The sequence below is a fragment of the Caloenas nicobarica genome, chromosome 2 (assembly GCF_036013445.1).
Source record: "Caloenas nicobarica isolate bCalNic1 chromosome 2, bCalNic1.hap1, whole genome shotgun sequence".
Classification (NCBI taxonomy): domain Eukaryota; kingdom Metazoa; phylum Chordata; class Aves; order Columbiformes; family Columbidae; genus Caloenas; species Caloenas nicobarica.
Genome location: NC_088246.1, coordinates 95,978,996 through 96,006,400, shown reverse-complemented (window position 1 = coordinate 96,006,400; position 27,405 = coordinate 95,978,996). Strand labels below are relative to the sequence as shown.

The 27,405-nt window shown below is 38.2% G+C and overlaps 1 protein-coding gene across 3 annotated transcripts in view; it reads left to right on the top strand.

Annotated features, from left to right (window-relative positions):
* Positions 1-27,405, top strand: part of TMEM245 (transmembrane protein 245) — an 87,356-nt gene that overhangs the window by 43,433 nt on the left and 16,518 nt on the right. For all 3 annotated transcript variants that reach the window (XM_065628418.1, XM_065628417.1, XM_065628416.1), the window contains 2 exons: positions 7,667-7,789; positions 13,601-13,746. In XM_065628418.1, the coding sequence (XP_065484490.1) occupies positions 7,667-7,789; positions 13,601-13,746 (269 nt within the window). The remainder of the gene's footprint in view (positions 1-7,666; positions 7,790-13,600; positions 13,747-27,405) is intronic.

Genomic DNA, 27,405 nt, shown 5'->3' with positions numbered 1-27,405 from the left:
AATTCCTTCTTGGACTAACACTGAGGTTATGGGTTCAAGTACATGGAAAATTATGGAAAGACTGTTACTGTTACTTATAATAACCTAAGCAATTACAGCAAGCCTACTTAGGATGTAACCATACTATAAACAAAACTGTTTGTGATGAATAAGCTTCCTGATTTCAGCATCTTCATTAGTACTAACTTCCCAGATTTATTCTTGAGAGAGATTGTTACTGTAGGAGTGTTACCTGTGTCACCTTCAAGCTGGCTTTAAATGCTTTGTATTAGGTAGTATTTATTTTTTTAAAAAAGGGATCAGTTTATCTAGGTTATAATTGAAGAAACTATGGACCAGGAGTTGTGGTAACTATATATATATATATATATATATATGTGTGTGTATATATATCTTAGCCTTATTTTCTTTTTTCCTCGAAGTATTGTTCATTGGGTTGAAAGCATCTTATTTCTCCTTTCTTGCATGGAAGTTCTATGGAGAGTGAAATTAATGTTTTACACTCTGTGTAATTCCTGAATTACTGCACTGGACCTTTTACCTCATGAGAAAAAAGCATTGAAAGCAATCCAAACTGAAGCAAGTACATTTCTCTAAAGATGATATTAAGTCTGAAATACTAAAATACTGCTTATACTAATAATATACCGAACCAGTCTCTGATGTAGTTAATCTTTGACTTCAGCTCTTGTCATAAACTAGGAAGTACCTTCAGATTACTACTTATCCATTTTGGAAGAATATTATTTATACCTATTTCACAACATAACTTCATAACTTTAATTGCATCCACAGAAACGTTAGTATTTGCCTCAAGGCAGTTCTTGGTTTAGACTGATGGGCATGTGCGCTTTTTCTCTCCTCCCTCAACTGCTGCTTAAATGGTTACAGTTTCTATCATAGAAGATGATGCGAGTCAAGAAAATTTGAAACTTTTTATTGGAGTGAACCCTTTTTCAGTTAATAGTGGAATTTGCTTAATATTTTCTCAAAATTGACCATGCATGCTTGAGGCAGAGTTACAAAAATACACAACGTATCATCATTTAAAATCAATATGGAGTTTCCTTGTAGGCAAGAGAGAGAGACTGAGGAGTAACTACATGATAGGTAGGTTCTGGACATGTCATTTTCAGCATTGCTACACAGTGCTCAGAAACCATGATAATAAGTGTGCTTCAGTAGTCTAAATAGACTAGAATAATGCAGGAAATAGTGTAAAGATAATAAATATTTAAGGCTGAAATACATTAGTATTAAAATTTTCATCTAGCTAGCATGCCTTGCTTTACTTCTAAAATTGGTTTAGAAGCTCAGGGAAAAAAGTGCCAGCAGTTGACTTGCTTTCCTGTTTATTTCCATGAACTCATTACTCATCAGCTGTGGGGAAACACCTGTCCTTTTTCTCCATACACTCATGTCCTTACTGACAGACTGTAAACCAGTCTGCATAGTATATAGCTCTAAATCCTGATTTCACATCCTTACTGGGCAGCATTTTCTTTGCTGGCTTTTTCATACACAATGCATTGCATAAATATTACTCAACACTGATATTTCAAATTAAAATTTATGAAAATCTGATTTCTGTACTTGTTTAAGTCATTAAAACTCAGAGATTATAAAAATAAGAATAATTTTGACTTCATTCTGGTGTTTCTAAGCAAGTAGCTTATCTACCCTAGGGTACAGTGGAAAGTTACTGTATTCAGGATTTATGTTTTTATCAGAGCATGAAAATCTTTCTCTTGGTATTTTCAATAGGAACAATGAGTTATTAGAATGGCATACTGAATTGGGAAGGATCAATATTTTAAATTGTGTGAGTACTTTTGAGGGGGGTTCTTTTGAGGAACTTCTTTTTTCTTTGGGTGGACTTCATGTTTGGTTTGGGGTTTTTTGGCTTTTTTGTTTGCTTTTTGTATTTTGTGGGACTTTAAGTGAGATTTTGTGTGTGTGTGTGTTGTGTATGATGGGAGATTGTGGGGAGTGGGGTTGGTGGGAAGGTTAAATAGGTTAACAATAATTCAAACTGTAGGATGTTTCTGCATTTGGACACTTGAAATCAATGCTAACCTGGCAATTCTTAAGAATATAACAAGACACAGTACCGTCCCAAAACTGCTTTGGCAATTTTTAAAAACACAAACCATTTAAATACAATGAGATAACTGTAAAGAAGTATATGTGAATATGTTATAGTGAGATTTCCTCCACCTTTGGAAAAGAATAAACTAAGATTACACTACTTGCACATAATAAATACTTATGCATAGATTGGGCTAGAGTTTACCATAGAATAACTGTCTTGCTAGCCCCTTGGCTTTCCGAAATATTTTGGAACAGTACTGATGACTCTCTGTTCTCTGAAAACACAGCTATTTGACAGTGTCATGTTGTAATCCCAAGCAGTTAAGCTCTTTTCCATTGATGGAAATCATAGGAAGTGTTCGTCCTCTTTAGTAAGAGAAGGAACATTTGCTTTAAGAAAAATGTGAAAAAAGACAAATGCAAATGTTTCACTTCAGGCTTTTTCCTTAGTGGAAGAAACTTTCATATTGGAGTTGCAAGCATCTAATTAAATCACTGGTATAGCTGTATTGGGGAATTACTGGCATTCATTTAATTTGTAACAATATGCATTGATTTGATACTTTAACTGAGTATCAGATAAAGCACAGAAGACTTCTGTACCACCCTCAAACTGTGCTGTTCATTATAGCACATATGCTTAGCTCTAGTTTGATGTAGACAGATTTAAAGTAATTCACTATATAAACATGTAAATTGCTTGAAGATTTAATATGAAGATAAGCTTTTCCAAATAATTTGCTTTTTTCTAAAAGATTTGGTATTAGCAGTCCTGCTATCTTTCAGCTTTGGATTTTTCTGGTATTCTTGAGAAGCAGCAGTGTTATAAACCAGTGTATCCAGTGATGTGTTTCTGAAGTAGAGTTTATTTCATCCTATTCTTAGCTTGGGTAAAGAACTAGACTGGATCCTCACTATGCCTTGATTTTTGCAACCATTGCTGTATTCTAAGGTAGTTGTTCAGATGAATGAAATATACAGTACATAGCTAGACTATGAAGATTTAATTTCTGAAAAATTAAAAAGCTCATTCCTTCCTCACTCACCTGCTTTTCCATTCATACCTTTTCCCTCCATTTATTGAAGGCTTGAAACTTGAAAAAGTAGATCGCTGCTGGCTAAATCTGTGAATGATCACTCAGAGCTCCGTTGATGGTCTATGAGACGTTGCTAATGTCTCCTTTAATTGATCTTTTTTGCTTCTTGCACAAGAAAACTCATTATTGCACCAGCAGCCAGTATCTCATTCAGAGATTTCTCAGACAGGAAGACAGAAGACCTTCCATTAAGATGTCCATAGCGAGCTTCAGCTCAGTTAAGCTTCTCAATCTGTGCCCTTAGCATGACTGATCTGTGTGTTCCAAATCAAGTCAATTCCTCAAATATTTCACTGAGTTACCACATATCCTAATCTTTTCTGTGGCCATGAGAATTTCTTTGAGTAATCCCCTAAGTTTATAGCTAATACAATCCGTTCTTCAGTAATAATTCAATTGCCATGCATTTTTTTTTCTAGTAAGGTAAGCGTTCAGAGGTTTGGTGTTCTCCTCTTCACGATGGGTGTTGTTTTTTTCAGAGCAGGTGAAATTCAACCTGATGCATATTTTTAGAGTAGGAGTCAATTTATTTACAATCAGAAAGGCAAAGATACGATGCTGGAGGATACTCCTTTTTCTGTTGCTGTTTTGTCTCTGTTTCATGTAAAGGTCAAGCAAAGATGTTTTTTTAACAATAAGCGGTGGAACCCTGAAGGGTTAGCCCAGAACTTTATGGCTAAACATTTATTTTGAAATCAGCTTTTAACTGGAGCAAGAGGCCTTTGATCTTGTGCATGCTGTATTATTCTTCACAGAGTCCACTGCTTGCCTTTTACCTTAAAGGTTTATTGACTTGGTCTGTTGCTGTCATTTTTGAGTTGTCAGGATGGTACATCTTTCTGCACAGAAAAAAATTAAAGTACAGAGAAAGACAAGTTTTTTTCATAATACCTCTTTGTGTTCAGTTTTATTCCCTTTATAAATCTGTTCATGATCTCTATAATCAAATTAGGTACATTAATTTACCTGGCTTCCAGAAGTTTGTTGGCCTGAAGTTCTCAGCAAATAACTTCTTTTGGTCAAGTGCCTTTTAAACCTCGCTTTCAGGTATTGGCCAGTTTAAGTAGCCACTAGCATACCTTGGATGGCTAAGAGCATTACGTGCAGTTTGGATTTCTTGCCTGTTACAGCTTGGAAAGGCAGCATAGCAGCTGATACTGATGATGACACATCACAGTGTTATGCATAAGAGTCTTGAATTCCGTACAGCTTCATAGCCCTTTTAAACACAGATCTCCTAAGGTTACTTGCAAAGCAGTATTTTGAGGAAAGAGTTGTGGGTTTCTGTTATTTAATAACAGTAATATTAAAAGTATCATTACTGCATAAATATTCACACTTAGTTGTGTTTTGGAGAACTGGTCTCAGATGGTAAGGGGTTAGAAATTGTTCATGGATAGTAATAGAGCTCATTAACTCAGCTGCAGGATGCTCTGGGAATCAAACAACATAATGAACTGTTAGGTACAGGCACCTGTATTTTTTTGTGACTGTTAGTGAAGTATTTGAGCACTTTCTGATACTGTATTTAGTAATGATTAATGTCTGCTATGCTTGTCTTCTCATCCTAGCAATGAGAGGCATGCGTCTTGAAATTTTAATGGTACATGTGCATAAAAAGGAACTTACTTTGCAGCTGGAAACGAGTCCAAAAATATGCATGTGCTTTCACAGGATGGTACCGAAGCTGAACAAAAGGCACTGTCTGCACTTACTCTAAAGCAAATGCTATATGCTATGATAACTAGTTTAACAGTAGTTCAACGGTTCCAATCAATGACTCTGCCTAACAAGGATGTCCTTCTAGGAGAACCATTCCCGGTATTGATTGAACCACCTGATAACTGCATTCAAACTAACTGCAGTTGTATACTCCTGGTTGTCAGCTCCTTAGGCTGAAGCTTCTATGGAAGGTGATAAACAAATACAACCTATACTGGAGGAACATACTATTTCGAAGGAAACTTTCCCAGCCCACACTAGATGTATGCTCTCTTGTAGCAGATGGACCAAACCCCTCACCAATATCAGCTATTTAGAAGACTGATCAATCAGGCTAATTTTAATCTTTAAACCAAAACTTTCATTAACACCACACTTCATGCTAATGGTTTGTTTTACAAACTATTAATTATCATTATGTATTCAAAGTGGTCAGTCCTTAGCAGTCCTATCTTTCATGAACTGTGATGATAGATCACCATCATGGTGATGCTGTGTAGTTGGCACCAGTATCCTTGATGGTCTGAGTCATAGAAGTCAAAGTGAGGAAGCTCAAGAGCTCTTAAATAAGGAAAGCTGGAACTGAAATGGACATCATCTTCCCTCAAATTAAGGAGCTTGTCCTTTTATTAGGTGTTTTGGTTTCTGGACAACTCCCACCCCTTGTCCTCTGCCCTGGACTATGTGTTGTGTGATATTTGGAGAGGCATTACTTTTCCAGGTCATGGCAGGTGCCTTGTCCTGTTGCTTGACTGTTGTTTGTTTGGTGGGTTTTGGTTTTGTTTGTTTGTGGTTTTTGGTTTGGTTTGGTTTTTTTGGTTGTCGTTGGTTTGGTTTTGTGGTTTTGTTTGTTTTTTTTTCCTCCCTTAGTTGCTACCACGTCTTCTTAAAGCAAAGCAGTCTTTTCCTAGCTCTTAAGTTTGTGCATCTTCAATGCCTTCTTCCTCAATGAATTGCTTGTGTATCAGTGACCTTTGTTTTCAACTTGTGTCCCTATTGTCAACACCTATGCTGCTGTTCTTTGATTAAACTCCACATCATAACAGGAGACCTGTGGCGCCAAGGTCCTGTTCACATGTCAAATTCTAGTAACAGGCTTAAACAGCTGGGACAGGAGCCTCACACAGTTAGCATACAACTTACAGCAATGACAGTACTGTTGTTGAATACCAACGGAAATGACTCTGCTTTAGCTACAAACTGTTCCCTTGAAGATCACTGTTCTCTGTGTTTACAGTCCTTAGAGTGTAGTGTACATTTAATAAAGTACCTGGCAGCTGCATAAATTTGTACCACTGCTGCACCCCCAAAATTAATTTTTAATCCATAGAAGAAGGGACAGGTACCAGTGAGAGAATATTTTTCAGTAGAATATCCTCTTTCCTTCTAACCTCACTTGAATTCTCAAGAGACACTAATAAAATCTGTTCAGAAGATGAGCCTTAAAATTAATAATTGCCATTAAATAGTAAGAAGCATGCACTAAGTAGATCTTTCTGGTTTTACTATGTGTTGTAATTCCCTGTCACTTCTCCTAGCACTTATTACTTCCCAAGTTAATGCTTAATAAATTATCTTCTATATGTTTCACTCAGTTCCAGAGCAGAGGCGATCACTTGGCTCACACTCTTGTCTGCTGTACAAATGCCAACTACTGGTGGTTTTTTTGTTTGTTTTGTTTGTTTCAATTGAGTCTAATTGATTAAGATATTCATTAAACCAAGAGCAACAGAGTAACTGTTGCCAGTTTTGAATTCTTCACTTACAGCTTTGAATCTAGAGAAGGGCTTTTGTGGCAGAACTTCTACAGTTTTTCCAGTGATATTAGTCTGAAAGAACTTAGAACTTTTTATTTGTAACTTTGCTGCTTTTATTTGTTTGAATCAGTTTGGCTAATAAATGCTTACTGTATTTCTTCTGAATGAAATGTTTGTTACAAAATGATGGTGCATTGCATTTAGGATGCCTCCATGTGCCATGTATTTATGTTCGAAATGTCTCATGAAGTTGTTGCCGTATTCAAATTGATGTGTCTGCTTCAATACATAAACTAATTTGGCAGTAGTGGGTATTCTGTGTTTAAAGGCATATCTCAAAACCACTCTTTAACTAATAAGCAATCAGTTTCCTAAGCAGTACAAAATTTAATAGATTGTCTAGCATTGTTCGATTTATTTTCCATAATTGCTTGACTAACTGATGCATCCCTTCTCAAAATCACAAGTTGTGTAGTCTGCAGACAATATAAAAATATGCATCTCATTACCATAAAATATTTTTAAAACTAAAATAGTAATTCTATTATTTGATTTGAAGCTGTCACCAGATTTATTTCTACCTTGTGATGTTACTCCTTGTTTTTTGTGGTTTTAGCATTTCTGCTTTTGAAAAGATGAGGTTTTTTTTTCCTCCCAAGGCAAGATCTGCTTTCAGCTGATGGTAGTGGTAATGGTAATCGCAATAAAAAAGTGTCACCACATTTAGATTTTTTGCAGTTTTGTATAATGAAATAATTTTGAGCATTGGGAGAAAAATTCTAAAACATTGTAACCATCTACATAGAAACTTGTCTTTGGTAAAGTAGACATTTCACTTGATATTATCTTCTGTAATTTAGGAGTGAGGGAAGACGATTTTTTTATAAAATGTGTTCTTTGTGTGGCTTGATGGAGATGAAGCATTCTGTAAGCAGTTCTTTGTCCTAGCTAATACCATCTGGTGCCTGACTTTGTCTTTGCTTCTCCCTGCTTTTCCAGATCCTGGAGTCCCTGTGGATAGTGATGAGTCGTAATGTGAGCCTCTTGTTTACTACAGTTACAACATTAGTGACAATCGTCTTCCATAGTGGGACAGCTCTTCTCAATTTTGTGCTTTCAGTGGTAAGTAGGTTGTCATTGGTTTACATGGTCCATTGTGCTCAATGAACCTGATTGCACTTGTAACAGTGAAAAGTCAAACCTAAAGCATTGAAAACATCTTTTGACCTTATCTAATACCAAAAATTTTTTAGGATGGTGCAGCTTTCAAATCTGGGGCATTCTAGGCAAAGGGCAAGATTCGTGCAACTTCCACATAAGGAGCTGGCAGTCTTTCTATCATTCATGGAAAACTCTTGTTTCTCGCCTTGAGGATACTGAACTGTAACTTGCAAAATCCTGCGTAACTGAAATCTTACAGCATGTCCTCATAAACATATCCTTAAACAAGCCAATGCTCTTGGAAGCGGTTTAAAATTGTTACAGGGAAATGTCAGCAAAAGTATTTATTATTTCACAAGGATTACTTTATATTCCCTTTTTTAATGATGTGTCTTCAGCAAATCTGTGTGAAAGGGTTGTTACATTGTTTTTATTTAAAATCCGTGAGCTCTTAACTGCAGAATGCTTCCTTCACAAAGTTAATTCCTATTAATGTTATTGCTCACACTGACTAGTAGTGTCTGAACCCTTTTATTAAAGATGCTTTCTTTAAAGGATGTATTATTAATACTTTTTAGTGTATTATGTGAGTTAGATGTTTATAGTTTCTTTTGTTTCTAAACACCACATCTGTGTGGAGTAATTATAACAGTAGAGGTAACTTCTTCCCATTTGCTATGACAGCTGTTACTTAAAATAAAAAACTCCTAAAACACTGGCCTGGGACCTTTTCCTCCTTTAACTTAACAAATACTGATCTTGGAAGCTTGACTGAAATACACGTACTGGTTTTTAGTTCAGGATTCAAAAACATTTGTTAGAAAACAAAGTGTTTTGCCAGCTTACTTTGTCAACTTCATTGATACTTGCTCAGGAGAGAGGTCTTTGTAGACAAAGTTGCAAAATTGAGATAGCATTTCAAGGCAGCTGTGTGGATTCTCTCCAATATATAAGAACGAACAGATCACAATAAGACTTAACAGAATGGCTGTCTTAAACTGAAGAAAACGCTGCCACTTAATTTTGTTGTTCTCTAGTTATCTTTCAGTTACTGAAGAAAAGATTGCATGGGAATATTTCATTTCTTTTCTTCCTTAGTTCACAACTTCACCCATGACGACAGATTGAAAACAGTGTCTGAGAAGTTAGTATACTTAAAATCGGATAGTATTTGGATAGTAACTGTAGATGATTTCAATGCGCTCGTTGCTCAGACACAAAATGTAGCTCTAGGTGCCTAATGGCTTGTACCGAGTTCATGACATGCTCTTGCTGTGATGCCTGATCCTGCCTTTTCGTCGGTCAGCGGGGTCCTGCCGCTTGCTGTGTCACTGTGCAGTCAGCTGGTTTAGCAGAACTAGTTGGGGTATTGCTGTGGTGGAATTACTTGAAAGATTAGATGCCATAAAGGTTACTCTGTTATATAAAGCTTTCCCCACCAAAACACATCAGTCCTGCACTCTTGATTTCTTGGATTTGAACTATGAGCTTCCATTTTGCACTGCTGGTCATCGTAAATATATAGGAAAGATCCATTTTATTAAATATATGGGTTCTTTCTGTAGATTCTTGAGAACTATAGCCTTTGAAATGCAAACAGCAGAACTGGTAAATTAGAAATACTTAAACTTATAAGAAATAAGGCAATAAAATCACTGAAACCTTTTGTTCTGTTAGCTGTACTTTAAATACACCAGGGTATAGGGATATACTTGCTTCCATTCCTGTGCACAGGAAATGTCTTAAGTCTGGATGTTCTTGTAACTGTATGAACTATTTCTTTTGAAGGCATTTAAAATTTGCATGCCTACCTGAAGAGTAGTTATTAATGCTGTTAAACTCTGTGGGAGAGTGCTATAACTTAGTCTTGTTTGCACTGTACATTTCATAGGCCATTGTGTCTATTCAGAGGCATGGTTTCTTATCTTTAAGAAAGTCTTTTGCAAAAGCTCTTGCTACAAAACTAAACAGATTTTCTTAAAACACAGAAAGATAAATTAATGAAACTTGTTTTAATAATGTTTAGTGTGGGTTTGTTAACAGCTTATGACTGAAAGGACTTAAATTTAGGATGTTCAGTAAATAGCCTGCACTAAATAAAGGTTAATACAGTCCATTATTTGAGGCAATAAATACATGAAAATGGTAGTTCTTGTGGGAATTTAGCTGATCTTTAAATTACTTTTTAGGATAACTTAACTGAACTGTTGTGGAGACCATGTAGAAATAATAAAACTGGTTCTTAATTTTTCCTTGTGTGTTTTTGTTGTTTTTTGTTTGGCTGGTTGTTTTTTGGGTTTGGTTTTGTTTGTTTGTTTTGGTTGTTGGTTTTTTCCTCTTTCCCTACTGCAACAGCTTAATGTGATAAGCAGAGAAAATCCAAATATGACTCTAGGATAAATCACTGCAGCTTTCTTAACTTTTGTGATGTGCATTGTTACTGAATCCTATTTGATATTATGTCACTGTTAGATTTGCCTGCTATTCACGTTCCTTTCTTCAGAGCTAAGGAGAAATGCTCTCCAAGTGAGAAAATGATGCCCAGAAGTGACCTTGATAGTTCTTGTTCTTGTGGGCTCTCAAGGCATACTTACATCTTTTGCTGTAGCTTGATGATTTTTTTTTTTCAGTAATTTGCTTTCCAAGGGTGGATTTAACAATTTAGTTTTTCTTTAAGCTGAGATTTCAGTGTGAACTGTTTCCTGTTCTCTTTTGGAAAGTCTTGAATTAGGAAGTTTACGGTTTCCTGGGAAAACTCTCACTGTTCTCCAGTAAGGAGAAAGAGCTTTTGTATAGAGTTCATTTTGAATGTGAAGGCAAATAGTTTCTGAGTTTTTGATCATTCTAGCTTAGTTATTCAAACTTTGACTGCTACCTGACGCAATATCCTTTCCCCACCTCCCTTGGTTTTTAATGCAATTTTGGAAAGGAATTTTTACATTTTGAATGGACTGAACCCTAAAGCTAGGTAGGCAGATTTTGAGCACATTTTATATGTTGCTCCAGCAGCGTCAGTTGAAAAAGCTGACTCTCTTGAAAATGCCATGTCTGTGTTTTGTCAAAAGATATATTTATTGGGCTACTGAGGGAAGTTTTTGTCCTAAATGTGAAACAGAAGGAACTCATTTAAATTGTGTCTAGGTAGAATTGTGTTTAAAAGAAAGCACTCTACTCTAGCCTTAACTGTAGTCTCATTTTTCCATTTTGCAGGATTCTTAGTTGCTATAGTAGAGTTTTTCTAGTATGAAGTGGCATAAACTAATTTAAATTTTCCAACAAGATAATTCCCGAAATGGTTAGCGTTTCAATCAATTACATTTCAGTTTAGTTTTAGTCATCTTTAATAAAAATTAAACTAGTCAATTATCCTTTAATTCAGTCTGTGCCCCCCTCAAATTAGAGAATTTAACGTTTTGGGCTACCAAACAAATTCTACAGCAAGAAATAGCAATCCATCAATTGTTTAACAATGGAAAAATCTTATTATTTTGTCTTCGGTGGATTCTTCCTCATAGTCATCAGCAGGATCTTGAAGTGTTGCTTAGGAAACAATTGAAGTAATGTCTGAAATCTCAGGTGTCCTGTAAAAGAGGTCTGAAAATTTTCAGACTGCAGTTGATATAGGATAGGACATGTCTTTGTGCTGCTGAATGTATTATTGAGGCTGTTCTACTTGCTTGAAGAGTCAGTAAGCCACTTGATAGTAAGTTATCCTGTTCTGTGACTCCTGCTTCTTTTTGCATTTCTGTACCTATTAAGCTAAAGCAAATATGTTTATTTCCCAAAATGCTGATAATCTAAAATGCAGTTGATTTTGTATGGTGCTGTGGTTACATACATCTTCTCTTAACAGGAAATGAGTTAGATTTATGTCTTTTCCTAGCTTGTAATTCAATTTAACACCTTTTTATTCCATTGCTGTTCATCCCCAGCTGTCACTTTGCCTTTTACAGGTCAGGTGGGTATGTGTAGGTTGGTGTGCTGTTACTCTCTGAGAAAGCAAGTTTCTTCTACAGAGACCAGGGAAGAACAGCCTTTCCAGTCAGTACACGTGCTGTGTGTGCTGCCACTTGATCTAAGTTGAAAAATGCACTGCAAGAAGGATCTGTAGCCAGATCCCAGTGGAAGGAAGAGAAAACACCACCCGGATGCCCGCTTCATGATAGAGAGTTTTGTAGTGAAATCAGGAAGCAGCACAATGACTTAGGAGAAATGGCAGGCCCTGTCATGGAGAAAAAAAGAACATATTGCAGCATTACAGAGGATGCTAAAATCTGATTTGGGTTTTAAGATTTACTCCTTTGAAATTGTAACAAAACATAGCTGATATTGCCACTGGTACTGGATAATTTCCCTTTAAGCCAAGGCCTAATTCAGGTTGTTTCTTTAATGCTCTCAAAGTGATTGTCAACAGAATGGTGTTTAAATGTGCTGAGGTAATGACACGTTTTAGTTGATAAATTGGTTTGTCACCCAGGCAGAAGTTACACACCTGGGAAGATGAAACACAGGCTACACCTATTAATATACATGACATTTTGGAAAGGGGTCACAGTAGGTGAACAGCTGATTGTGACTTCCAAGTTAAAGGCTGAAAGTAGTAGTACCGTTTCACTGAGTAGAAAAGAAATAGGAACGGAGACAAATGGATGGCATTCTTGAGACTGGTTATGGAACAATGCCTGCTGTGCTGTCTGCATTTTTTTTTTCTGAGCATCTTCAGACAGAACACAGGAAAAGGACATGAGGTGTCTGCAGACTGGATAAAAATCCTTGAAAGTAAGAGATTTACGTATGCCAGGCTGTTTGGCTTATCAAAAGATTACGATGTAGTTTATTCTAGCATATGAGTAGAGTGGAAATAAGGAAAGTGAAAGAATTCTTTTTAAGCTTGCGGAGAAAGAAAAAAGATCTAATGCTTACAGATGAAACAAATATAAACTGTGGTTTACCATTGGAGCATATAGAGTGGATTTTCCTTGTTTGAGGTATTCTGTTTCAAGCTGGACACGTTTCTGTGATGTATGCTTAGCCCAAGAAGTTTCTGAACCCACTAATGGGAAAATAAGGACAACATAGTAGACTGCGGTGTACAGGAAGCTAATACGATCTGATTGTATTTTTTCGGTCTTTAAACTGAAACACTGGAACTGTCATCACTTCTGCTGAGACTCATCTTCAAACTCACAGTAGGAATATTCAGTCAGGATTGCCAGCGTAATAAATATTATAAATTTTCTGTTTGTGCGTTTTTATTCTGTTCATATCTGATATCCAGCTGCATAATTACTCTTGAGAAAAGTCAGTTATTTGGCTTTCTTTTTTTTTTTTTTTAAATAGGTGTTACTATTCAGCAATTCTTTGATCTGCTAAACATGTTGAAAAAACCCCAAAAAACAAACAAACAAAAACCAACTAGAATGTTGATCTAGGTAACTGTTCTAGTTGTTTGATCTAGGTGTGACTTTGGGAAGAGGTTAAACAGGGGGAAAAGTTTTATAATGTTCAGCTATAACTGTGAGGTCCTTTGTGGAGCAGGGGAGAAAATTATTCTTTCAGCTCTGTGTTTCTCTAAATCTGAACTTCACAGAATGTTGAGGATTGGAAGGGACCTCGAAAGATCATCTAGTCCAATCCCCCTGCCAGAGCTTGTGGAATAGTGTTTTATTTTGTGCCTTTCCAATGAGGTTCAATATCTGAAGCAGAGGTGTATACTATAGTTCTGGGAAGTATGTATTGCCTTTAAAATTAAAACTCTAATTTGTTTTGCAGGTGATTTTTCTGACAACGCTCTTCTACCTATTGAGTTCCAGTGATGAGTACTATAAGCCAGTAAAGTGGGTGATAAGCCTGACACCTTTGTCTCAGCCAGGCCCCTCCTCAAATATAGTTGGCCAATCTGTAGAGGAAGCAATAAGGTATGTTGTTGATTTCGTGCCCTTTCTGGAAAATTATTTTTTTAAATTTGATGTTCAGCTACAAATATTTAGCAATTGCAACAGCGTGTGTTTCAAAGATGAGGAGCAAATATCAGAGATTTTCGAGAACCTAGCATTGATGATTGTTAAAAGAGCAATTTGACTGGACTTGCCTAAAAGAAATTTCAGAGGTTTGTGCTGTAGTGAATACTGCTGTTTTATAAAACTGATACACCCGTCACATCCCCAACCCATCAGGAAGCGCTGTGCTTGCAGCTGTGTTGGCACTAACAGCTGCTGCAGCTCAGTAGGAGCAGATTTGTGTGGCAAAACAGCTGAAATGGAGGACCTGATATCTGTGCTGTACACATTTCAGAGTTACTTAGTTTGAACTGGTTTTCATCTAAAGGTGGGGACTAAGTACCCATTTGCAGCTGACGTATATTCGATGTGCTTCTAGAGTGCATTTTCCAGTTCAGTTTCATCTGAGAGAAATTTAGTTCATGATCTCCATGAACCAAATTACACCAAAGGGAACAGGAGAGCGCTCTCCTTATCCCACTTAAAACACTACTGTACTGCACCTCCAGAGTGCATCCACAGTGTTTCATGCTTAGTTACCATTCTTATGTTTCACCTCTAAACTACTACGATAATTGAAAGAGGATTTTTTTGTGGTTTTATGTATGGTTCACTGAGATTTCACAATAAAGCAATTTTTGGGGTGGTTCAGTAATGTATTTCATTCATTACAGATGAATGAAACTGTCAGCTTTTACCTGGAAGCAGCTTGAAATATATGTTGGTAACATAAGAAATGGATTTAAAATATGGTATTTAAGTCATAGCTCACTTTTTTGGAAAAGTTGATGGACTGGGCAAAGTCAACAGACTCCATACTTAATGCTATACAGCCACTGTGTCTTACACCAGTGCTTTTTGTGTTGTCTTGCGCATACATACAAAATATTAATAGACTTTAAACTGGTGATATTAAATCTGGTTTCCAAACTCATTGCCAAATGTTTGCCGTTGTTACTAGGTGTACTTTACAAGTGAGTGTTGGTACCTGTTGCTGGAATTAAGTGGCTTCTGGGTTCATTTTAATGATCAGAAGGTTATATCATGCTGCACAAGATCTTGAACAACAATGTTAACTACTGTAGTTGTTTGATATGAAGGGACAATCCAGGTAGAAAGCAACAAATTTGGAGTTCTGCCAAAAAGTTAATAGCCCTTCTCTAGAGTGATTGCTATTGAGTTTTCATTGATCACATGTTTACTGTCTTAGTTCTGTCTCATCTGAAGAATGCAAGCAGATTTAGAAACTGAAACTTGTCTAGTGAATTGCTCTGTTTAGCCCTTGGTAGAGCGGAACAGTGTCAAAAAATAAGATATGGCATCTCTGGACACGGATACTCTGCAAGGAGGATTTGACTTTATAGGTCTGTGAAACAGATGACTGAAGGTATTTGTCAGAGTTTAGAGTGGTGGAAAGCAAATAATGTTAGAGAAGCCATAGGAAAACAGGTGAGAGAGAGCCAGTGTGCATCAGTAGCTGCAAGTATGATGAGAAAAGCCACTGTCTGAAGAATGTGGTCTGTGAAGGCTGCTCATCATATGCAGGGGAGCTCAATATGTCTGTTCACTGAGATAGCTTGGATCAGTGATGCATATTTGCTTGTTTGGAGTAGCCTGTGCTTGGTGCCTTATTTGAATTTTTTTGAACACTTCTGAGATTTTCTGAGTTCCTCTTTCTTGCTTAGTTGTACCTAAGAATTTATCATAATGCTTCTAGATTAGCTTGCATTCCACTCAGTACTTACTGTGGTCTTCAGTATGTAAATATGAAAAATATAGTAACAAGTTCCCGTGAGTTTATGCGTGCCCAATTTGTTACCATATGAAAAACAGCTGCCACTACAAGCCATTTCTTTGTCACAAAGTAGCAGCTATCCTTTGTTTTTGAAGACAAGTTGTTGCTAGAGGGATAGGAATCTAAAAACGGCTTGCTCCACTTCATCTATACAAGGCATGTAAAATGAATGTTAATGTTTGATCGTAGCATGGAAGAGGTTCCATTTGTGTTATGAATTGTCAAATAATAAAACTTCTGTAGTCACTTTAATCGTTAGACTGTGATGGCATTACATAACATGAATTCAGCCTTAAAATACGTATTTAAGTTGAGGAAAGTAGAGAAAGATCAGGTTGTAAATCTTGAAAGTCACCAGCTGTGTTCCAGCTCCCATCACTCTTCAGCAGGACATAGCATGTTCACAAAGCGAAGAGTGCATCTAAATATTCCTGTCCAGAGGGCGAGGATCCTCCTGGAAAGCGATGCAGTTGCATCTCTGTTGCTCATGGACTAAATGACATGAAAATACTTTTTCCATGTTGTCAGTCACTTCCGTTGCTCTTTTACTTAAAATATGTTTGTGAAAAGAATTAGGGAACTTAGGTATGATCGAGAAAGTCTCTTGCTTCATGGCCTTTGCCATTTATTTGTGAGTAGAAGAGCAATGGGTAAATTTGAGGAGGGCAATTGGCAAAAGGTTTCTGTAGCTCAAGAAATCACGCAGGTGGAAGCTGTTATCCAGCAAGCACCTAATCAGACCAAGACCATTTCCTGTTGCAGTTTCTCTTGTTAGAACTGTGTTGTGATTTTTATTGTACTGGCTATAATTAGCTATAGATTTTTATGAATAATTTTCTAACTGCCCTGATGATGAGTTTGCAAAGAAACTGACAGTTCTCTGTTCACATGTATTGATTTCTGAGCTGTATTGAGGTAAGAATGACTTTCAGCCTATTTTCTGTCAAGTATTGAATCTGACTGTTTCTGTCACAATACCTCAGATACTAAACTTTACTTTCCTAGTCAAAGACAGAGACCAGGAGGTGTCACAGGAGTGCAGACGCAGTCACCAAAGTGCCAAATAAGAGAGGATGAAAACATTTTTATTCTTTTGTTGTTGTTTATTGTCCAGCCATGAAGATGCGGCAGCTGAGCCACAGGTAGTGAGCCAGCCAGGTGCCCTTGTGATGCTGTTTGGTGCCATCTCTGAGGGCCCCTTTCCTGGGGCTCACTCTCCCCTGCCATGTTGCTTGCCCAAGAGAAAGGCTGCCCCTTGGGCACAGGGAGCACCATCCACCTCCTCTCGTGAGCCCTGGGCTCCAGCCCCTCCTTATCCTGTCCCTGGGTTCCCCTCAACCAGATGGTGGCAAGAACGTTCCAGGAGGGTCGGGGCTGCTCAGTGACCCCGCACCGAGCTGGTGTCCTGCAAGCGGCACAGCCCCCTGAGCTTGATGGTGGCTGAGAGGGGGCAAAGCATCCAGACATCCCACCGGTGGAAACAGAGGCCCAGCCATCCTGCACAAGGTCTGCCAGCACTCCATAAAGGAATTGCTGATTGCCAAGTGTTGTGCGGACTCTTCTTCCCCGGGTGTCCCCTGGCCCAGCCCCTGGGGCGTGGAGAGGGGCCATCTCTGGTGCACAGAGCCCTGGGGGAGAGGGGAGCAGAGGGCCTGGCGTCCTTGGGCTGCTGCACCAGCTCGAGGCGAGGAGCCTGTGGGAGGCCCCCGAGGGACGTCCTTGGGGCCTGGAGGTGGGAGGGGGTTCAGTCTGAGATGTGCCCTTGCTCTGTCGGCTAGTGAGCAGCACAAAGCTTCTCACTGCTTTCACAGTCTCCTGCTTCCCTGTTCCAAGCAATAGCGCTCTCGGTTTGTTGGAAAACTCAAAGGCAGGTCATGAACTAGAGGCTTTCGGCAGGTTTTGTGGAAGAAGTTCTTGCCCTTCTCAGCCGTCTGCCAGAAGATGGCTCAGAGGCACATGAAGGACAAGGTGACATCAGGGAACAGGCAGCACAGCTTCACCAAGGACGTTGTGCTGGGGCCAACACGAGCCTTGCTTTGAGGAGGAGACTGTCCCAGTGGGACAAGGGGAGAGCAGTGACTGCCATTGACTCTGACGGGGGCAAGGCCCGTGACGCAGCCTCCCACAGCGTCCAGCTGGGTGAGGTGAGGACAGGAGAAGGGGGCCACATGGTGGGAGGACCCTGCCTTGTGCTCCGCAGGACAAACGTCAGCCAGGGGCAGCTGGTAGTGCTGGTGTGCCTTGGGTCAGTGGTGGGGCTGATGCTGCTGATGGTCTGAAGGAAGGGCCTGAGTGGTGGTGGGACAGGCCACCTTCAGCAAGGTCGTGTGTGTCTCTTCCCATCCAGGGAAGGCAGGACAGCTCATGCTGAAAGAATCTCAGAAGAACAGAGTTTGAGAGATGTTCTTAGAGGTTTCCATTCCAAGTTGCAACTCAGAGCAGCTCCTATTAGATCCTGCTGCTCAGGACTTTGTTTAATCATGTTTGGATGCCCTCAAGGATGCCTACTTCACAGCCCCTTTCGGCACCTGTGTTGTTTCTGAGTAGCTTTGTTGTAACACTCTTTTCCTGTTACCTACTGCTGATTTTTCGTGGGCCTACTGCCCTTCATTCAGATCTAGTCAACCATGAGGTCCACCCGAAGACTTCTCGCTGTAGATCAGAGGTAGGTTCCTCCACCTTCCCTGGTGTTCCCCTCACCATCTCACAACCTTTTGGCTGCTTCTATAATGAATCTTTCTTGGAGTGTTGAGACCAGGAGTGGACAGAGGACTCGAGATGAATTTTCCAAAGTGCCAATTAAGAGAGGAGGCTTATTTCCTGGTTTTTGTTTTGTTGTGGTTGTTTTCTTGTTTGGGGTTTTGTTAATGGAGGAAAATCACTTCAAAAGACATGTGTGACCTCAGGGTTTTCTGTCAGATGTATGAAGTACTGGTGCTACTTCCAGTAAAGCAACTCATTCAGAATTCAGAATGCCAAATTATGTGCTGGAATTTTGTGTGCCGTTGCCTGCAAATAAGATGGGAAATAAAAATTTAGGAAAATGATAATAATCCCGAATACTGCTAATGTCTCAGTAGCAAAATAGCTTCTGTTCTGTAATAGTTTTGTTCTTCCCTGCCCAGTTGGTTTATCTGTTTTTCTTTTTCCTTGGTTTGCAATCAATCTCAGATCTTTCTCACTCCAATTTTAACTTTCTTGGTGTGGCCACAATTCATTACTATTCTTCTTGGTAAATGCTCCATTTGCCTTTCGTCCCTCCTGCCATTCTGTCCTTTTTTTTTTTCTTCACCAGGAACTGGTGGAGAAACAGCAATAGGGAGGGCACTGGTTACTGTAGCAGAAAAGTTATGCCAAGAGTAGGTTGAGTTTCAGGAATTCTTTTGGTGGCACTCTTAGAGAGGATTAGAGAGATTACTTGCTTTGGAAATGAGAACCACTTGGACCAGTTTACTGAATTTAGATAATATTAGTTCTTAATACTAGTTAGTGAATTTTTTTCATTGTAGTTATAATTATGTTAATAATGTAGTATTTTGAGGGTCAGTGGGAAATGATCTGCACGTATCAGCATGAGACTTGCTTTGTTCAGAAAGATTCTGTAAAATCTCGTTCATAAGTCACCTACCTCACTGCATAAGTAGGAAAATTATGTCCTGTACCCCTGAAATAGGGACATGGTGTTCTTGTCTGGATTTTTTTTTTCTGAATGAACGAAGCAGTAATTCTCTGATTCACAGGTCTCCAAAGTAGTAGCATGCACACCTTTGCCTGAACCATTTTCCTTTCCCTGAGCAGCATGTCGTTCTCTTCCTGAATGCACCATACCCTTCTTCCCTGAAGCTCCCATTCTGCTTGCTCTGGTGGAGATATTGCACATTACTAAGTTGCATGTTGTCACGGCCTCAGTGCAATTTAGTGTGTGCGATACTTTCACATGAGTGCATGCACACGGGTATGGCTGTGGCTTAAAGTTACTGCAGCTTTCAGTTTTGGTGGGGCCTAATTACGTTGTGAGATGGTCTTAGACCCAGATTGGTATTTTGATTGATGCTTTGAAACACGTGTTAGTGGAAGTTTGTTCTGTAATGCCAGGAAGATGAGTACTGTTTGTTTTCAATCTGAGAAGGGTTATCATTATTTGCTTCATTTTCTTCATTTGCCACATACACTTCAAATTTGATCAGATTTTCATTGGTTATATAAAATTTATGTAAAACATTAGGAGTTTCTAAAGAGGAAACACTAATCATACCCTTAATTGAAATTTTCCAGAAATTCAAGGAGAGATTTGATATGAAGAAAACCTATGGTGCCTTGATGGCTGAAATAGGTTCCTGATGTTTTTTTCAACTTTTATTTGTTAACATTAAAGAGATCTGAAATGAGCTACCATGCAAACAAACAAACAAACAAAATCTCAGCTGCTTAAGCATCTAGCTGGTTTGCTGTGGCATCGTGGTAGTAATGATGGAGAAAATGAGATGGTGATACAATTCCCACAGAAAACAATAATCTTCCAGCATGTTAAGCTAATGCTTAGAAAAAGCAAAATGTGTGATCTTGTTGATTTTACTGCAACATTAATAATGTCTTTCAGATTAATTTTTCAAAGACAACTGTTAACTGATTATGTTTTGACTGAATTTCTGCATGCAATTTATGTTCTTTACTAGCAGGAGTATCTCTTGCAGAAATCTCTTGACACAGGAATGCATTTAACAGGACCTTACTGAAATTTTATAAACTCTACTTATGGTATATGTTATGAGATAGGAATAGAATTGAAAATGATTCTGTCTTAATGAAATAATTTCCTAGTCTAAAATTGGGAATAACAGGTACTTTATTTTTATTTAAATTACACGGAGGAAAGGAAAGCTTTAGTTGAGTTACAGAAAAAAAAGTAGAATGTAGTCTATAAATGTAGAAGAGATGCTGCAATGGTTCAGTACGTTTACAGAAGCAAACTGACAGTAACTGTAACCTGGTTATCCTGGTGGGATAGATAGGAGTATTTATCGGCTGAATGTTTTATTAGCAATAACCACATGACTTGTTCATACCACTATTTTAGTCTTAAATATTCTCCTATATGCAAAAACCCCAAGTCTTTACCTGTACTTCCTTTTTCTTTTATACCAAGAATACCTGTTAAATACAGCTGTCTGTATATTGCTTTATATACTCATGACTTTAAAAAGTGGTTCAAAGAACAATTCAAAGGAAAACATATTAAAATTTCAGAAAAAAATTGATTGGCTCATGCCTAATCTTTACTCTTTTTCCAAGTTTACCTGAAACGATGAAAAAATGTTCGTTATTGCACATGCATAATTTGGGTCAAGCACGTCACAAAGTCTGTAGGAATTTTACAGTTTACTACCCCTAATTCACGAGTATGTAAGTGCGTAATCTGATTCTGACACAAACAGTTCTGTTCTCTGCACCGTGCAGACTGGTATAGTGTATTTTCAAACATATTGATGGGTTATTGAGGGCTTCCTTGTTTTATATCAAGTGGTGCCAACATTCTGCTATTTGCTTCTTTCATATTCCAGATGGCGCATTCTGTATGTTCCAACAGGAGTTTCCTTTAGTGCGTTTTTTGTAGTTTGTAATTCTGTGACTGTCCAGTTTGTTTAAGACTGAAGGTATTTGTGAACACATAGAGGATGTGGGTTAGTGTGTGTGTGTGCGCTTTTAAACACATAAGCAGATTTGCACGCAATCTTTAGGAATAACGTTGCATCTTTGATATTAGTCCTTTAATTACATATTGCATTTATGCAAGTATATATGTTGTTTTTCTACAACGCCAACTTTTTAAAACAGTTATTTTTATGTCAGAACTTACAATCTTTCTTTGAATGAAAGTTTAGTTGGTACGTGACAGAGACTGTATCAGTAAAAATAGTGATGCTTACTTGCACCTGGAATTGAGCTCAGCCATGGTTTTTGTCTTTGCTTCTAAGGCAGGCCTAGTAGCTAACAGGGATGGATGGAAAGACAAGGGTTACTGAAAGAATTATTAAATATATGGGGAAGAAATCTTCTATCAGGCTTTTCTAAGAATAAAGGGATACCAGGAGAATTATTTTTTTGTATAACGTTTTGCAGGATTCTGTGCTTGCATATCTAATAATTCTTCATGTCTGTGTTAAAGGTTGCAGTATATATTATTATAACCTTGGTTAGATTTCTACTATTTAAAATACAGATTCATTGTAATGTAAGAAGACAGCATGAAGGCTGATACAAAACTTTGGGATTTCCTGGCTTTTCAAAGATTTAGCGTCACAGCCTTAGCTTTTTGCGTTTGGGGTTTTTTTGGTCCTATTAGGTCAAATTATAAAGTCAAACCATTATTTATTCTCTTCACCAGCATAAACAATCAAAATACTCCCTTCTCTAGGCTTCTGATTCATAATTTTATAATAATAATAATAATCTGAATAGACTGTGAGTTTCTTAATATAAGATGGCAATGGATTTTGAGCTTTGAGTCCAGCTAGCTGTTGTTCTCATTCATGAATTTTTCAAAGTAAAATGGGGATCTAAAAGAATTACATCCTTACAAGTGGTGTGGAGAATAATAAATGTTCAATATCCAGTGCCAGGGCATGTAACAGCTAAGGAAGGCTTGAGTAAGGCTAAAGGGAGGACTGACTGCACAGCTGAACAGCAGAGCAACAAAGGGCACAGGACATGAGAAACTATCCTTTAAAAAGCTGAAGTTTTAGCTAACTGAAGAAAACAGAAGGTTCGTAAAGTTTAGCAGATAGAAACAGGCCCAGAGGGGTGTGTGTTTGTGTGATTCATTTGCTCAAAGCTCCACAAAATGCTATTAAACCAAAATACCGGTTTTTATATGCAGCGGGAGCAAGAAGCTCTCAGGGGGCTGAGGGATGACAAGGAGCACTCAGCGACAACAAGGTTGCTGCAGGCTGTTGCTGGGGGGGCAGGTATAATAAACTGATGTTGTGTTGTTTGTCGCTGTGAAGGTAAGTGGAGGGAGTCACATTGTAAAACCCTTCTTAAAAGTGTGCTGCAGCAGAATCTCTCAGACATCACAGTGACTGCAGAAGTTATAGAAGAAACAGATGAAATAAGCAATAGCAAATTGCTGAGAGTGGATGATATTAACTCACCAAAGAAAACTCAAGGGCAAAATTAAAAAAAAAAGTTCCAGGGAACCCACGAAGTACAGACATTTAAGTTGTACATCAGTACTGTGCAGCTTAGTAGGAACTACAGTTAGGGACATGTCAGCACCTGGTGAATATGATTTAGTTGCAAAGCGTCAGTGGAGTTTTCACGGAGAGAAGTTGTCTTACTCTTCATGTTTTTTGAAGTGGTCAGCAAGCAAGGCCTTTAATAAGTTGATCTGGCTGCTATGTTTTATGGAAGCTTTGTAAAGGCTTTTTACAACATCTCTTTCCAAAGACTTTCAAGGAAATTAAGTAGTGACGAGATAATAGAGAAGGTTTCTGCATGGATAAATAGTCAGTTAAAAAGATAAGAAACAGAGGGCAGCAGTAAATGATGGTGTTGAGGTACGGACCTCTACTATCCCATCTATTCGTAATTTCTTGGGAAAGAAGTAGAGATGGACACCTTCCTGATGCTGCAAAACAATTTGAGCTACTAAGGATGAGGACTAATTATGGAATTGTAGCAGAATTGTAGACAAACTCAGTCAGAAGACAGCAGTGTCTGGGGAATAAAATGACTGATGAAAGTGTTACATGTGGATGAAAACCAATCCTAACTTCACATATGAACTGATGCCCCCTGTGCTGTTTCCACTTGGGAGATATGTTTTCAGGTGGGCCTGCTAGCTCAGTGCTCAGTTAATACATCTGCCATGCATATCAAACAGGAAGATTTGTTACAACAGACATGGACAAGAGAAACACGGAGTATTACTCCCATATTATGAATCTGTGGTGTGCCTATACCCTGAATTACTGTGTGTCATTCTAGTTTCTGCATCTTGGAAAGCTAGAGGGCAACAAGACTGATCAGAGAAATGAAGGTATGCACTCATTTCTCTATGAGGAATGGCTGATCTGATTGGGACTCTTCAGCCTGGAAGAAGGATGTTGCACAATTGAGGTTTGCAAAACCAGTGTGAAAAGGATGACTGGGGTTGGACTGCTTGTGGTCTCTTCCAACATAAAATATTGGGGTCATCAAAAAGCAAGCAGTTGGTTTCAAAACGTAAGAAAGATGTGTTGGTTCATGCAACAGGCAGTAGATATGGGGAAGGTCCTACCAAAGAATGTTGGACTTGCAGCAATTTGAAGGATTGGGCAGGACTAAGAATACATATGAATTGAAGACTGCTAAATAGCCTGCGTCTGCTTCATTATATCCCCTGAGGTGGAAATAAAGGCTGGAAAAATGTTCAGGGGGATCGTTAACTGTTTGTCCTATTTCTTTTGTTCCCTTAGCATCTGCTTCTGGCCTCTACTGGAGATGGGATGCTGGCTAAACAGATGTTTGGTCTGAACTAGTATGGCTTTTTATACATTATGTCCCAAGATCTATTTTAAGAAGAGTTAGGTGTTGCCCTTTGTAAGCATTGTGGCCCGCTCATGACAAAAATTTGGAAATGTTAGAAATAGTTGATTCAGAAATAACTAATGATTTCAGATATGCTTCTCAGAAGAATAATTTTATGTGGTATATGTGACTAAAACAGGCCAAATTAGTAATTAAAAATCATGATGAATATTACAAATATGAAAGTATTGTGAGAAAATAATCAGAGGTAGAATTTCTTACAGTTTGGACTACATGTTAATTGTTCATTTTCAGAGAATGTAGACATGATAGAGAAGAAAGTCTGTTTGCTGCTGTGTCCTTCGAACTGGTTGCCACTGTTTAAAAGTGAAGTTTGGTACAATCAGTGGAGCCCTGTCCTGACTTGAGAGGTGTAATATTTGCATCAGTCGCCCTATCTTGAGGACCTATGCTTTGTTCAAGGCTGTATCACTTTATCTGATTAGTGTCATCACTAGCTTCCATATGTTGGAGCTGTTACCTCTCTTTGTGTGATGTGTCATTGCTAAGGAGAAATTCATTTCAACAGCAAAACTGTTGAAATCTTGTCATGGAGTCATCTCTGAAAATAACTTGCATGTTTATATTGCTTCTGAAATGATCTTACTCTTTTCAGAAACACTGCCACTTCTGCTTTATTTATAGCTGGAATATATCTTAGTGTTCTTTGCTTATTTTCATGTGTAATTTGAAACCGAAAAATAGTGAGGTTCTTTTTTTGTTCCTACAAGAACAGAACCCTTAAAGACAGTTGAAGAGCAGCTTAATAGTTCTATTTGCGAAAGGACTTGTCTGAGTCATTTAATTTTTCAGTGTTCTCCCAGTGATCACTTGAAATTTGCGGGATCATTGTAGAAGAAGAATTCTTCAGTCCTTTTTAAGATAATAGCTGTCCTTTAGTTGTCACTGGTAGTTTGTCTTTTGCAATGGATCTTGGTGGTGTCTGGAGGAAGAAAATTAGTTATTTGGTTTTGAAGTTATGGTGACAGCAGCTGATCATTTCAGCCGGAATAAAACAGCACTATTGTGCAAAGAAGAGCTCCTGCCCTCCTGCCACAACTGAGCTGCTGCCTTCTCTTCTGCTGGGAACACAGCTGTTTGTGCCACTGCTCTATGAGTGGGACAGGGAGCAGAGAACTGAGCTAGTTAGCTAAAACTAACAGCAAAAAAATAATTATGACCTGAATTCATTGTAAAAACTGTCGTGGCACATAAAAGAGACTGTGCTGGCAGGCAGGCAGAAGAAGAGTGGTCTGGGGCAGGAGCGAGTGCTTGAGAACAGGGAAACGGGAGGGCTCTTTACTTGTGGTAGCTCTGAGTTAACCTGATGTGAAATAAACTCTGAAACTGCGCTGTGAAGTCTGGAATGCATTACGCTTGCTTTTATATCTTAAACCCTCTACTTGAAAGATGTAAATTTGTCTTCTCAAAAGAAATGGAGTAGCTGGAGTTTCTTAAAGCATCACTTTGAATTAGTCGGCTCTGTATACAGGAAGATTTTGCAACAAAGATACAGTTACAATCCTTGTAATGTCTGCTTAGAGTGTATGGGAAAATACCAGACATCACTGGTGTAAAGATGGTGAAAGAGTGAAATTGTCTTTTTTCTAATAGTATTTTTGACTTAAGATGTTCCTGTTATAAAACTTGCATTTTAATTGGATTTTAGACCACTGTATGGCTTGTAAAGTCTTTTTTAATGTATTTAGGGAAATGCTAATTCTTGCAAACATTGCCAAACACAATTGTCACTTTTGTTTAGTTTTTACTCTTATGGCTGTTCAGCAGCCAGGGTCAGTATTCCTTCATTATAAATTTAGTATAGTAACCAGTGAATCTGTTTTCTGAACTTCCATGCTTATTCTAATCTTTCTGGAAACTCAAATTCTCATCATTTCAGGACATATGTTCTTCTTTCCTCCAGTACTCCGGGAACAGAGAGATCTAGAAAGTCAAATTAACTTTGAGGTCAAAAAATGAATGCTCTGAGCTGAAGCTTTTTTCCTTTCAACTGGGGTTGTTGCAGCATTAGCTTGAAATTTTTGAAATTGTGCCAAGTCACTAATGGTGAACAGACCTTACCTGCAGGCTCTGTGAAGTGAACTTGAATTCAGGTGGGCATACATTTAATGTAAACTTCAGTAGAAGCAAAGCGGAAACTGTAGATTTTTTATGGCAAATCAGTAAAAGAGAAAAAGAAATCACTAAACCCCACAAAATCCATGAAATGAAAAGGTGGCACTTTCCTGTGTGAAATCAGCACGCGAATTCCCCAGCTTCGTGGTGAAGTAGAAAGAACTTCAAAAAATATATTCAGGTTAGCTATGCAGAAACATTTTGACAATTCGACAGAAGTTTCTTCATTTTTAATCTGGATAATTTGAAGTATGACCCATGTCCTCTGATTTTTTTTCTTTTAATTTTACATGTTTTTCGTAGCTCAGTAAAATGGAATATGTACATCTAAGTATACCTTCATGAAATTGCCATGAAGTGCTCATAAATTATGCATTTGCAGAAGACAGCTCTTGCAGGTAAAGTGGTTCATCCAGATACAGTGCCAAAGTGAGACATGAGCAGCAATTGGATTTTCCGATTTCTGAAACATACAATTACTCTTCTATATAAAAGGAAGCTGTATGTATGCCAGTAACATATTAAGAGATGAAATTAATTTACTGTCAAAATTTCACCGGTAAGGTTGGCATTTTACAGATGGTAATAAATTCTTTCAGCGTTTGCGCTGGCATACCACATCATCTTTAAGATCTGGTGTCACAGATGCGGAGTAGCTGAACCATACTGTGGATGAAGATTTTGGTTAAAGTTTTCAGCATTATTTTTTTAGCTTTCTAAACCCTGAAGTGAAATGGATGTGAATTTCTAGAGACTTTTAAGAGATGATTCTTAGTTCTTCTGACAGAAGTAACAAACAGGAGTCTTCAGGGACTTTAGAGTTCTCCTGGCCCACACTCACCACAAAGTAGGACCCCTTGTGCTTTTTTTCTGGCTAGTTGAATCAGACACAAAGAAAGGTGAAGGCGAGGAGTAAAGTGAAATTAGGTATAGCCTCCTCTTGCTTCCTGCTCGACCACTGGCACCTCACAGCTTCTCAGCACTGTGTGGTGCCTTCTCCTTACAGCTAATTAGTTGTGTGTGCCACATACAAGGAGCTAGTGATGCTGAACTGTTCTACAGCCTTTTAGAGGTATATA